General features: G+C 37.9%; 1 protein-coding gene across 11 annotated transcripts in view; it reads left to right on the top strand.

Annotated features, from left to right (window-relative positions):
- Positions 1 to 13,727, top strand: part of MCTP1 (multiple C2 and transmembrane domain containing 1) — a 506,242-nt gene that overhangs the window by 262,560 nt on the left and 229,955 nt on the right. For all 11 annotated transcript variants that reach the window (XM_040622087.1, XM_040622086.1, XM_040622080.1 and 8 more), the window contains exons 3-4: positions 4,001 to 4,143; positions 12,693 to 12,772. In XM_040622087.1, the coding sequence (XP_040478021.1) occupies positions 4,001 to 4,143; positions 12,693 to 12,772 (223 nt within the window). The remainder of the gene's footprint in view (positions 1 to 4,000; positions 4,144 to 12,692; positions 12,773 to 13,727) is intronic.

The raw sequence follows: 13,727 nt of genomic DNA on the forward strand, positions 1-13,727 counted from the left end.
TAGCTTGTGATTTTGGAAAATTTACTCGCCTGTTGCATGCTGTGACTTCTGCAACTGTAACCTCAAGATAGCACCAGAAGTCATCTCTCAGGCCCGTTAGGTGGTATGTTATATCTGACATAGTAAGTGTTCAGCACATGATAGCTCAAATGATCTAGATTTCCTCCTGTGATTTAAGTTCTACCATTGAGCCCTTAGCACCCAGCAGGACTCCAGGAACTGGGTGTGTCTGACTCTGAGGGAATTTTGACAGTTTACATCGACAGCAGGTGAGGAAAATGTTTCTAAGAAGGAGCAAGAAACAGGTTGTTTCTCAAAAGGATTTACTTTTGTGTGTATGGGCTTCTGGGCTGAACTACTGGAAGTTTTGTCCTTTTACAGAATAGCTAAACCAGATGGAGGGAGACACTATTTAGAAACACAAGGCCAAGTTTCTTGAAATCACTTTTCTTGTAAAAGAGTTTTCTTTTTGAACAACAGAAACCGAGCACTGTTACATCCTGAAATGAGTGTTTCGTGGTGATGTGCCAGAAAAAGCACTAACCAGACTGGTCTCCAGATGTGAGTTCTCACCTGACTTGGAATAAGCCACTTAACCTGTCCGGGTTTTCTCATCCGTAAAATGGAGACGATAGTAGGCTCACAGAGACGTACAGTGGTTAAACAAATAATGAGTGTGAGTGTTCTAGAGACCAAGGAGGCTACTTGTAATTATCAGTATTATTTACAGTATCTACTGATTATTCAACATCTTTACCTGATAATTCTCTGAGGGTATTTTAGAGTAAAAGCAGGACAATATGGATGCTTGGGCTTCCTAAAAGCTAAGTAGAAGGAACATTGCATCTGGAGTCTGAAAGTCTAAATTTGCTTCTATCCTGTTACTTCTTGGCTTACTTGTCATGTGATTTGGAGCAAGTCACACTGCATCTCAGATTTTTTTCTCATCTTCCATATAGGGTGATCAGGTATGCTTTTACCAATATCTCAGAGGGTGCATTTAACAGTACTCTGCACACGGTAAACTCTGTAATCATTCATTGACTCATCCATTTAACAAATACGTACCGAGTGCCTCCTCCTCTCCAGACACTGTGTCATGTGTCAGGGAAGAGTCTTGGCCTTAATGCAGGTCATAGCCAGTGGGAAAATTTACACAATAAACAGGTAGACATACAAATTAACCAAAAGTAGCATAATGTTTAGTGCTACGAAGCAAAGAGCAAATGCCAAGAGAAAGTAATAATGAGAGGTTCAAATTGGGAGGTTAGGAAAGGCATCTCTGAGCAAATTATATTTAAGACCAGGAGGATAATAAATTGTCAGCCAGGCAAAAGGGGAAGAGAATGGGAGGGAGGGACTTTTCAAGCAGAGAAGCTGGCTAGAATGTGCAAGAACTGGGAACAGAAAATAACTTCCAGTAACAGGATAGCTGGGACATACTAAGGGGCCAAAAATGGAGTTGGAGAAATGGCAAGTCCTGTATACCGTGTTACCAAGTTTGGATTTTCTTGTAGACGTAGTTGAAAGCTGTTGAGATGTGTTAAGCAACGAAGGGAGAAGATTAAATTTGCATTTTTAAAAGGTCAGTCTGTCTCTCGTATAGTGATTAATGGAGGGGGACACAGAAGACGTGGAGAGCCCAAATAGGAGGCTATTATTATAGTAGTACAGTAAAGCAATCATGGTAGCTTAACTAGATTGGAGGCAGAGAAGATAGATAAGGTGTTTTGGAATTTATCGGACTTAATGTTGTCCTGGGTACAAAGCATGGAGAAGAAAGAGGTATTGAGAACACTTTCCAGGTGTCTTGCATGAGCAACTGTCAAATGATGAAGTCATTCATTGCCTGAAATGACAAAGCCTGAGGGAGGGGCAGTCTTAGCAGGAGAGAGGATCAAAACTTAAGTTTTGGACATCGTGGACTTTGGAATGCCTATTAGATAGTCAAGTGGAGGGGACAACAGTCAGCAGGAACAGAGGTCAGCCACCCATGAATTAATATTCATTCAGTTATTCACCAGATGTTTGTTGAGGACCAACAGTATGTCTGATTCTGTGCTAAGTGCTGGAGATTTTTTTAAAAAGGTGATCCAAGTAGTTCTGATATTATGGAGCTTATTATATTTTAGCAGGTGGTAATAGTTAAATAGATGAATTTCAAAATCAAAGACAATAACTTGATCTAGGACGTGACTGAGAAATTTCAAATGGGTACGTGGATTTTAATAACCTCCAAATTTGTGCTGTAAAACCCTCAATCCTCAGGGTCCTCAGCCCATAGTTGGGAACCATTGTGTTAAAAATAGCAATTTTAAACATTTTAGTTCATTGACTCCCCAAAAGAATGCATTGTAATGAGTCACCATATAATAACCTGTGTTTATATTTATAACTTTGTAAAGTTTGTACCATTATGATAAAATCAAACTGTCAAAATAGGAGTTTCACAATGAGAAATTGAGATCATTATTTTATTATACCCAGGTCTAGGCATACAAAAAGCAAGGTATTATATTTACTTCAGAACGGTGGAGCGTTTTAAGAAAGCTCCCAAATGATTAAATAAAAACTAAATCCTATAAGGCATTCCTTATATTTAGCATCGATATTTACGTGTCACTGCCATGAGTGGAGTGTTGAGAAGTGATACGGATAGAGAGCTTAAGGGTATCAGCATCGTAATAGTAATGCCTAAAATTTATATCATGCTTTACAGTTTACAGACCCCCAGTCGCATTCTTCTCTACATCATATAGACTGTGGTTATCAACTATAGCTTCCGTTTAGACAAAACAAAGAATTAAACAAAAATTTTTTAAAAGATTTTATTTATTTATTTATTTGAGAGGGAGAGAGAGAGCACGAGCAGGAGGCAGAGGGACAAGCCGACTTTCTGCTGAGCTCGCAGCCCAAAGTCGGGCAGTTGCTTAACCCCCTGAGCCATCCAGGCGCCCAGCAAAATCTTATTATAAGGGAGTTGGGCCTTGTATAAAGAATTATTTCCTGGGGATGAAGGTCACACTGGGATGATTTACTTGGGGATGTCTCTGATTCACCTTCTCTAGGAATCCTTAACAATAGCCTAGACTTATTAGATCAATTGGCCTCATTCATTGGTCACAATGAGGAATGGTATGATATATATGGAAGTATGTCAAAGCCCTTCCCCCTTGCAGGTGTAGTGGAAAAAGCACAGGTGTTAGAGTCAAACAAGCTTGGTTGCAATTTTAACTGCATCTCCTGCTAGCTGTGTATTGTGAGCAACTTACCTGAGAGCTTTGATTTTCTTTATCATCATAGGGAGTTTGGGAGGTATGAAGGGATAATATGAAGTTTGCAGATTATGTAATAAACAGTTGTCCCCTTCCCCCCACGCCTTCCCCTCAGACCTCCATCCTTCCGTCGCATTCTAAAATTGCAACTTCTGAGCTAGAGAGGATATGGGACCAAGGATGAAATGAAAGCCCAATTTGAGACTCACCTTTCCTTAAGCCCATCACTTTAGTCTAAAATTTGAGCAGCATGTATAATTCTAAAATTAGTTAAGTCAGTCGAGATTATGGATCATCTTTTATAGTTGACCGGATGATACCAAAAGAAATGTCAGATTAATCTCTATTGTTTATAATATGAATTAAATTTACATATGCAGCATACAATAGAGGTTTTTAAATACCAGGACAGGGTTACTGTATTAAGAGTAGAAGATAAAATAATAACAATAATTATTATTACTTAGATATAATACTAATTTTATTACAACTTAGATATAATAATTATTATTATTACTACTTAGATATAATAATTATTATTATTTCCTGTCACTTTAAAATTTAAGGAAAAATTTGGGAGAAAACACGTAACCTTTATTTTCCCATGTGATAAGCTTTATTTAACTTTGATTGCTTTAAATACTTCCTGATGTTTAAATGAGCTAATCTCTTGCTTCCCAACAAGTAGTGTGATTAACATGAATCAATCTCTCTCTCTCTAACAGGGACAAGTGATCCATACGTGAAGTTTAAAATTGGAGGAAAAGAAGTTTTTAGAAGTAAAATAATACACAAGAACCTCAATCCTGTGTGGGAGGAGAAAGCTTGCATTCTCGTTGAACACCTGAGGGAACCCTTGTATGTCAAGGTGAGCCAGTTATGTTTTACTCTAATGCAATGACATAAAACTCCCTGTTTAATGGTTTTCTATCATGTCTCCCTGTCTGATGAGGTTTTTCACTAGAGATAAATTCTGCTGTGCACGACTCTAATCTGTTGATGGTGTGACAGAGAGGAGTCCGAGGGGAGGGGAAGCTCGGGAGCATTTTTCTTCACAGTTCTATTGCCAGTCATTAAGAGGATTATGAAGTCTGTTTTCTGTTTGGTGCAGTTAACTGATTTAGTGCAGTCTGGGAATGTAGAAAACATGTCTCTGTGAAATCTAGCAAGAAGGAAAGCTTGCACAGAGCCCAGCCTTTCTGTTCAAGAATTCTATCAGGCCATCTACCATTACTGGTTGCAAAAAAATATTTTCCTTGGTAAATGAGAAAGGTAAAGATAAAAAGGGAGGGGTGGATTTCCTGTCTCTATTATATTACCAAAAATGGGGGAAAAAGAATCTTTTTCTCTCTCACTTGATGTAGTTTAAAAAAAAAGAAGAACTTAAGGAGATCATTGCAACCCTAATTCCTTGTTTTATTTCCCTATCTAAATCCTCTTTAATCCATATCTCTAGATACTTTTTAAAAAATCTCATTCATATCTCTATGGATATCCTTTGTGGCTCCTATCCATTCAGTGACCAAACTTTTTTCTGCTTTTACCATAATAACCACACGCCGCCTCCTTTTCTCTATATTGCACAACTGGCACATGAACCAAAAATCTCATATAATCACTCGTTAAAAATCTCTAGGCATCCTCCTTCCCCCAACTCTTCATTTATATTGCCTCCAGCTGTTTCTCTTTTCACAAAAAAATAAATAATCATCAAGATTTTATTAAAATCATAGCAGAACTGGCTGGTCCAAAGATAGTGAGTTATCTCAATTGATTGTTCACAGTTACAGATTGAACTCATTCTACTCTTTCTCCCTTTTCACTACTGCACTTGACTAGTCTTAAAAAAAAAATCATAGCAAAACAGTTTATAAGATCGATGAAAAGAGAATTTCCTAAGTACATAGTTGTAAGTTTCTAGAAGTCATTATGGGAGAAGAGATCCGTATTTGCATAAGAAATAGTCTCAGGTGGGCATTGGCTAAAGAAAATCAATTCAATAGAATTCACGAACTATCTGTTAACATACAATGTATGACGGCATAAGAACTATTAATGTGGGAATATTCACAGCCAACCCTCCTCCCACCGAAGGGAAGATCTTCAGGTTCAGGGATGTTTTTCTTCCCTGCTCCCCACTTCCAAAGAAAAAGAAATATCTGCATGAGAAAAAAGGAAATGCCTTCATAATGAAGAACTGAGATAGAAGATGAAAAAGGAATTAAAAAAAAAAAAACAAACCCAAAAGACAAGTGGGATGTAAAGGAAAGAGCAGCTGCAACCATGGGGACAATGGACAGGAGAGGAAAGCAGGTGTTAGTAAGGATTGCGCTGGGCCATTTGCATCTTGTTTAAGGTCCCATAGAGAAAAATCATGGAAAGAAAAGGATTTATTTTTAATTACTTTTACTGTGAATCTGTTTCTTCACTGGGATGTTACTCTACAACGGAACCAGGTAGATCTCCAGTCTTTGAAAGGGTTACAAAATGAACTTCTGGAAGTTACATTAGACGTTGGTTAGGTCCTGTTGCTATTCTCTTGGGCTTAAGAATGAGTATTCACCTCTGTAGAAACCTAAATGTCAAAATGCGTATTTGAAAAGGAATGACAGTAGTTTCAAAAACAAACAGAAATCTGAAGTACACAGAAAAAATGGTGGCAAAAATTTTTATTGTGGTCTGAGAGAGCAAGAATGTGTACGTACATATCCTTCCACCGTCACGGAGCCGGTGATACTGCGTGCAGGCCAGAGGCCTCGGCTAACGCCACACTATAAGCTAAGAAGTTGGAGAGATACCCCAAAGGTCGTTGTTGGGTTTTTTTGTTTGTTTACCACTTTGAGTTTTCAAAGTATGACATCATATAGCCACAACTTAGCTTCCACCATACAGAAAAAAATACTTAGTGAATTGTAAAATATTTGACATTTTTGTACATTTCTACAAAAGAAAAATGATTATGTAGGAATCACACTGGCTTCCCAAAAACTACGTCTACAAACATAAAATGACAATATTTTCATGTACTACTCTGTGCTTTTAAATATGCTTTCATATTTTTCATTTGATTTTCATTTTCTGTGAAATGCATAGGGCTTCTTTTGAGAAAAATCTCTTAACTTTTTGCTTAATTTTTTCCATTTTTTATATTATCTGCCTTTTGCCTAACCTTGCAAACACAGAGACCTAAACAAAATACGTTGGCGGAAATATTTTAGGTTACTAGAATTTCCTGAACATTGCAGTATTTTCATTGTCTCTACACAGCCTTGTGTGATTGACTGACTTGATTTTGATATGATGCCCATATCCTTCATGCTGGGAGATTAATCTTGCCTGAAAGATCTCTTAGGGACGAACTGATTCTGTGATGACAGGTGATATGAAAATGCATCCATGTCCTGGATGGTTAGAAAATATTGTCTACAACCCTCCCATCTACAGTTAAAGGAAAAAGAAGTCTTTGTGTACCCTATAATCTGATTTCTATCAATGTAAGGATTACCAAGGGAAACAAAAGTCAATTCTGAGCCAAGGTTATAAAATTGCATTAAAGTTGCAATGCTTTTACCAATGCTAGAAAAAACAGATTTTTTCCCCCAGAAAGTCTTGGAACTGTCATTTTAAAAAACTAGACACATAATAAATAATACCATACTTTCCAACTGGTTGGAGTTCATATAGATTTTAATTTTAATGAGAATATTCCTTCAGCTCCAAATGACTACAGCAAGGGCAGGTGAAAACAAGTCTATAGGAATGGACTTGAAATATATTTAAGGTAGTAGTAGTAGAGGCTAGGGGTTTAAATGCAGTGGTTTTTTTTTTTTTTTTAAGCTTTTATTTATTTATTTGACAGAGAGAGAAAGAGAGAGCACAAGCAAAAGGAAGGGCAGAGGGAGAGGGAGTAGCAGGCTCCCTGCTGAGCAGGAAGCCCAACATGGGGCTCAACCCCAGAACCCTGGAATCATGACCTGAGTTGAAGGCAAATGCTTACCTGACTGAGTCACCCTAAATTCAGTGCTATTAACTGAGGCAAGAGCCACTGGAGCCTGCCACAAGGATGCTCCTGCATGCATCTTAGAGAATAGGGTGAATTTAGTGTTCATTTCAGTTGAATTGAATTAAATTCTCTATTTTTATTTCACTGACACTATTATCCAAGGTACACAGTGAACACCCAGAGTTACAGGAAAAAATTTTTGTGTAAATTGCTGCTTCTTTGGCCTAATCATAGACTAGAAATCTGGGTATTAGATTGAAGTACTTTTCTAAATAATAAAACGTTTTTGATAATTAGGAAGGTGATTCTGTTTGGGGGTCAGATTACTGTTTCTAAGACTGTTATTTTACCAAAATTGACAATTCCTTAAGTAACACATAACTATCCAAGTTTAAGATTTGAAATTGAAAATTCCTTGGGGCGGCAGGGTATCACAGCATATGACTCTTGATTTTGGCTCAGGTCATGATCTCAGGGTGGTGAGATCAAGTCTTGCGTGGCTCTTTGCTCAGTGGGACGTCTGCTTGAAGATTCTCTCTCTCCCTCTGCCCCTGCCCCCGTGCTCACACATGCACTTTCTCTCTCTCTCTGCCAAAAAAAAAAAGTCCTTAAACATGGTTCAAGTTAAAGACCATATTGCTATCTTATGCAAAATTATTTCTCACTAGGTTTTAAGGGCCCTAAAAGAATGTTATACACCAATGATCGTCAACCCTGGCTGTACATCAGAATTGTCCTTAAAAGGTTTTGTTTTGTTTTCGTTTGTGGTTCTTTTTGTTTTTTGTTTGTTTTTTTAAGAATCTAGATGTTCAAGTGTCTTCCCTAAAGACTTTGATTCAGGACCTCTGAGGTAGTGTCCAATCTTCTGTATTTTTAAAACACAGTAGGTTATTCTGATGCCCTGCTTGGGTAAGGGAGCCACTTTTCTAGAATTTTTTTTTTAAAGATTTTATTTATTTATTGGACAGAGAGAGACACAGCGAGAGAGGGAACACCAGCAGGGGGAGTGGGAGAGGGAGAAGCAGGCTTCCCGCTGAGTAGGGAGCCTGATGCGGGGCTCGATCCCAGGACCCTGGGATCATGACCTGAGCTGAAGGCTGACGCTTAACGACTGAACCACCCAGGTGTCCCACTTTTCTAGACTTTTAAATGGAAACAACTGAGTAATTGGAAAGAAAATGTTTCCAGCCCTAAACTACACAGCACCCAAACCAAATTATTCCAAACTTAGATGTTTCTATTATCTTAGACGTTTTGTCTTGTGTGGTTCAACGATACTTCCTAAATGCGTGAATCAAGAATCTCAACTATTTTAGACAACAACAAAAATCCATAGCAAAACAAAACAAGGAAATAAACAAGTGTGACCGTACTTGCTTTTGGTTTATAGGCAGAGAACACATGAAGTTATTGGGTCTTGGGAAGATGGAATCTGTGGTCACATCTTCATCGTAACATTAACTACCATTATCTTGAGCACCATGCTAGGTGCCAGGCCTACTTTATCTCATGTAAACCTCACAGTACCTGACAAGTAACTAGCCTCATCCCCATTTTATTGTTGAGTGAGACTTGAGAGACTCAGGGTTTCCTACGTCCACCCAGCAATTATGCAACATAACTTCTTTTTTCCACTAAAGATGACTAATTGCAATGGCTGCAGTTAGGTTTTCTTTTCTTTGTTTTACAATGTCAATACTATAATCTAGAGTTTAATTATTCCTGTATAGTGAAACAATTATTTTGAAGCTGACTGGGTATGAAAATAAGTTATGGACATATTTGAGTAGAATCTTACATCTTGGGTCACATTATATGATCTGGATCCCTTTCCATATCCTATTCCCATTATGCCTCTTTATTCAAATGCCACTTTCTCTGATTGTCCTAAACATCTTCTGTAAAGAGCACTTCCCATCACTCCCATACCTTGATAGATTTTTCTCCATGGCACTTATTACTACCTAAAATGCATTTGTTTATTTTCTATATCCCCCCATAGGCAACCCCCAAGAAATCAGAGACTTTGTCTCATTCATTGTTGTATTTCCAGTGCCTAGAATAATATTTGGCACATTGTAGATGCTGGTGAAAACTCCCCTGAAATCATAAACACCTATGGGCATTTCAATCATCTGAGCTAATAAATTCCCTTTCATGGGAGGTGAGTTTTCTGCTACTTATGTCCCAAAAGCCTTTTAGCTGGTGTACTCCCAGATGCAATTTTTCTTGGAAGACAATTGAATCAAGATGTTAAATAAATTCGTTGATTAGAATAAAACACGTGTTGCTCTAAACTCACATGAGAATAAAGAGAGGTATTATGGAGCCCAAGCAACTTTGATCTAATGTTACCTAAGGTTTCCACTTCTCCCAGGGGAGGCTCCGTGAAAGCAAGGATCCCATCTAAACTGTTCATGGGTGAATTCTCAGTGCTTCACTCACAAGTACCCAAGTCATAGTTGTTAAATTTAAATATGTTCTGTCCTGAACAGACCATCTTGCACAATAGAATCTGAATTTGACCTCTTCCAAGCCCTGAGTTTTGGGGGGAGTAACATAAACTTTTCAAGCTTCAGATTCCTCATCTGAAAAATGGACACAACAATACCCTGTTCACTGAGTTGTGTAAGATATAAATTTAAAAATCTCCAAAATGGAGGCTCCTGGGTGGCTCAGTCTGTTAAGCATCAGCCTTCGGCTCGGGTCATGATCCCAGGGTCCTGGGATCGAGTCCCACATTGGGCCCCTTGCTCAGAGGAGAACATGCTTCTCCCTCTGCCTGCCACTCCCCTGCTTGTGTTCTCTCACTCTCTCTCTGACAAATAAATAAATAAATAAATAAATAAATAAATAAATAAATAAAATCTTTTAAAAAAATTTCCATAACATGTTTAATGGATAACAGTGTCTAACAGAGAGCAAATATTGAATAAACATTAATCAGTGTTAACTGTGTGTGTTCTTATTGCAGTGGGGGTACGTTTCCCTATTTTCTCTCTTCTCTATGCTCTGTATTTCGGAAATTCCCCCTAGAGCAATGCTCCTTCTGACAAGTAGTTTATAAAGCGTAGAACCAAGTAGCATAGCTAGTAATTTCATTAATGAATGGATTCTGGTGGCTCCATTCTTTCCCATGTGGATGCCCTTGCCAAGTAATAAGAGAATTAAAGTAAGCACCTAGCATCAGGACTGTAGGAAAGACCTTCACCATGAGAAAAAAGAGAGCTCGAACCTTCCATCACCCGGCTGGGCTGGCTCTTCTAGCCAGTTCATGGGATTCACAGCTCTCCACTGCATATGTCCACTCCAGATGGGCTCATGGATTATCACTAGAGTCCCCAAGATTTTAAGCTTTAGGGTGATATAATTAGAAGAGGTTGCGTGAGAGAAATTTATTTAATTTTTAGTGTAAATTTTATGTTGTAAAATACCCTACTGCAGCCGCTTGCAAATACTGACGTGTCCTTTGCCTGAGATGTTGCACTATACTCATGTGATACGCCACTGAGGAGATGACTAGAACTCAGAAGTGTAACTGATCAAGGAGAATATTTATTGCGGGAGTGCTGTGCTTTCTATAACAAATGTACTCCTGAAAGGTTGTATGTAAATCAAATGACTGTAAATTGAATAATTTAGAAGGCATTAGGGGAACTTATCACTTAAATAAATCCCCTTGTGACTCTTCAAATTTAAGAATCCTTTTGTAATGCAAAGTGTTTATCTTTTAGTTTAAATATCAGTTTTTTACATAATAAGTTTGTTTAACTCAAAGTCTGCTCATTCTAGAGAAAAACCAATAATTCAGGCTGCTGTACATACTGTTCCCTCTCCTTCAAGCTTTCTAAGTATTGAGCACGGTTGTGCTGATTTGGCCACAGGAGTACTGGGCTGTGGATTCTCTCAGCCTCATGGATTCTCACATCCTGGAGGGTTCGATGGCCTGGTCCGTCCATTCAAGAGCTGGCTTGCTTGTCCATGCTCATTTACTGCAGTGTGCAATACAAAGACTTTACCTAAGAGCATCTTTCTTCCATCTTAAAATTTTTCCCTGATCTCTATTGTTATTTTATTCTTTTCACACTCTGTTCTTTACAACACTTATCACAATTGGTAATTACTTAGCACCTGTGCACTTCCTTGCTTAATATCTGTCCCACTCACTAACCTGTAAGCATTGACAGTGTCCACTTTGCTCACCACTGCTTACGCAGCACCTAGCATATTGGCTGGTACATAATTAATACTTATTCAATGTTGGTAGAGGGGATGAATAAGTAAGAAAATCAGTAAATGGTTGGAAGTTAGCCAACTCCCATTTACTTAGAGTTTTTTGGACATGGCCCTAACTGATCTAGCCCTGAGCTGGTTCTCCAGCCTTCTTCCACTCTCTCCATCTTTTGCAGTCGGCTTCAACTGCACTGGCTTCTGGATGACTCTTACATATGCTAATCATCTGCTGTTTCTTCTGGTTGGGAGTGATCTTCCCAAACTGGCTTAATCCTTCTCATTATTCTGGTCTCTATGCGTATACTTCCTCCAAGAGGACTTCCTGGACTTCCAATCTAAAATAGCCACTCCCAACACACACCCTTAGATTTTTTTGTCCACAGCACTCATCACTGAACTGTATATATCTATTTGGGTTTTTATGGACCATCTCAGTTCCTATATGCAGGTCCCAAGAGATCACGGGCGTTGCTTTCTTATTCATCATAGTATGAATAAGAACTATGAGAGGCATACAGAAGATACTGGATAAACAGTTTTGACAGAAGGAAGAAATACATTCTCTCTTTTCTTTTCCTTTCTGTTTGTTGCTGGTGGTTACATTAATATTATTTCCTAGTCTTGCTTATGATGACAAAAACTTAATTCTACTTAACTTTAATATGACTTTACAAAATGCTTTAATAACAACACCTCAATTTTTACTTTTTTGTATATTTAAAATAGCGTTTTCCTATAATAGCAGAGAATTTATCTTCAATGAATTGAAAAATGTAGAGATTAGAATTACATTCTCATCACCAGTAACCCACTATGAAAGACATATTTGTTGAATTTCATACCAACTTATTTTTCCTTCCAGTAATGTTAATAATATAGAGAAAATATTCTAAGCCTATGTTCCTCAGATTTTTGATGATTTACTATATTTTATTTGATTTTGTTATTTATCTTCCTTAAAGTTCTATTTGGTATAAAATAGCAATTTTAAGTAGAAAATTAAAGGTAGTTTCCTTTGGTGGTTTTATGAGATGCTAACATTTCAAACAAAGTAATTTTTAAAAATATTAAGAAGTTTCATTGCTTTTGGTGACATAGACAACAAGTATTTTATAATTGAGATATTTTCATTTAAATCTTAGAATTATTTTTAATAATGCATTGTCTCTTTGGCTTCTTAGGTGTTTGACTATGATTTTGGACTACAGGATGACTTTATGGGCTCGGCGTTTCTGGATCTCACACAATTGGAGTTAAACAGGTAACTTTTGAACCATTGTAATATCGCTACATCTTTTGAAGCTGGGCCTGTGTAATAGCAAGTGTCCGCAAATCTGGGGTCTAGTCACTGTTCTCTCATTTATTGTTGTGAGCCTTCCTGCTAGCCAGGCTTTTTCAAGTACATCTTTCTTACCTACGCAGTGGAACTAATAGCATCTTCCTTGACAATCTCATTCAACAACTACTCAGCAAAAAACATTCTTGGGGGTGCCTGGGTGGCTCAGTCGTTAAGCGTCTGCCTTTGGCTCAGGGTGTGATCCCGGTGTTCTGGGATCGAGCCCCACATCAGGCTCCTCTGCTGGAAGCCTGCTTCTTCCTCTCCCACTCCCTCTGCTTGTGCTCCCTCTCTCGCTGGCTGTCTTTATCTCTGTCAAATAAATAAATAAAATCTTAAAAAAAAAAAATTCTTGGACACCTGCTTTGTCTCTCAGCACTGTGCTAGGCACCAGGAATCTAGAGAGAAAAGACACATCCCTTACTTTTCACATGGCTGGTATGGTTGTAGTGGGACATAAAGTAGATTATCCATGTTAATCAAAATTATTAATTTAAGAATCAGTCCACCCTGTAGGAAATAAAACGTGTACTTTGCTTCAAAAACAGCTACTCTCTTATCACTTGAGCCCAAGTACAATCTAATTTTGCCATCACCGGTAATCCTAGTTTACCAAGGAGTGTCTCAAATATGGAGGAAGATTAGTTGTATTTTCTCAGATTAGTTCATCATTGCTTGACTATTTGTAAAGTTATATAATTGTTACTACTATTAGTCATTCCTCATACCTAATTATGGGCTTATATTTTTTAAAAGGCATTTCAACTGAGAGCTTAGAATTAATTAATACCAGAGAAGGGGATTATATATTTTAAAAGGGTCAAGCAGTGCTGAGGTAGATTGCAAAGGAGGCTGTGAGATCTTTGTTGGGTCTAAGATG

The sequence above is a fragment of the Ursus maritimus genome, unplaced genomic scaffold (assembly GCF_017311325.1).
Source record: "Ursus maritimus isolate PB19 unplaced genomic scaffold, ASM1731132v1 scaffold_5, whole genome shotgun sequence".
NCBI lineage: Eukaryota > Metazoa > Chordata > Mammalia > Carnivora > Ursidae > Ursus > Ursus maritimus.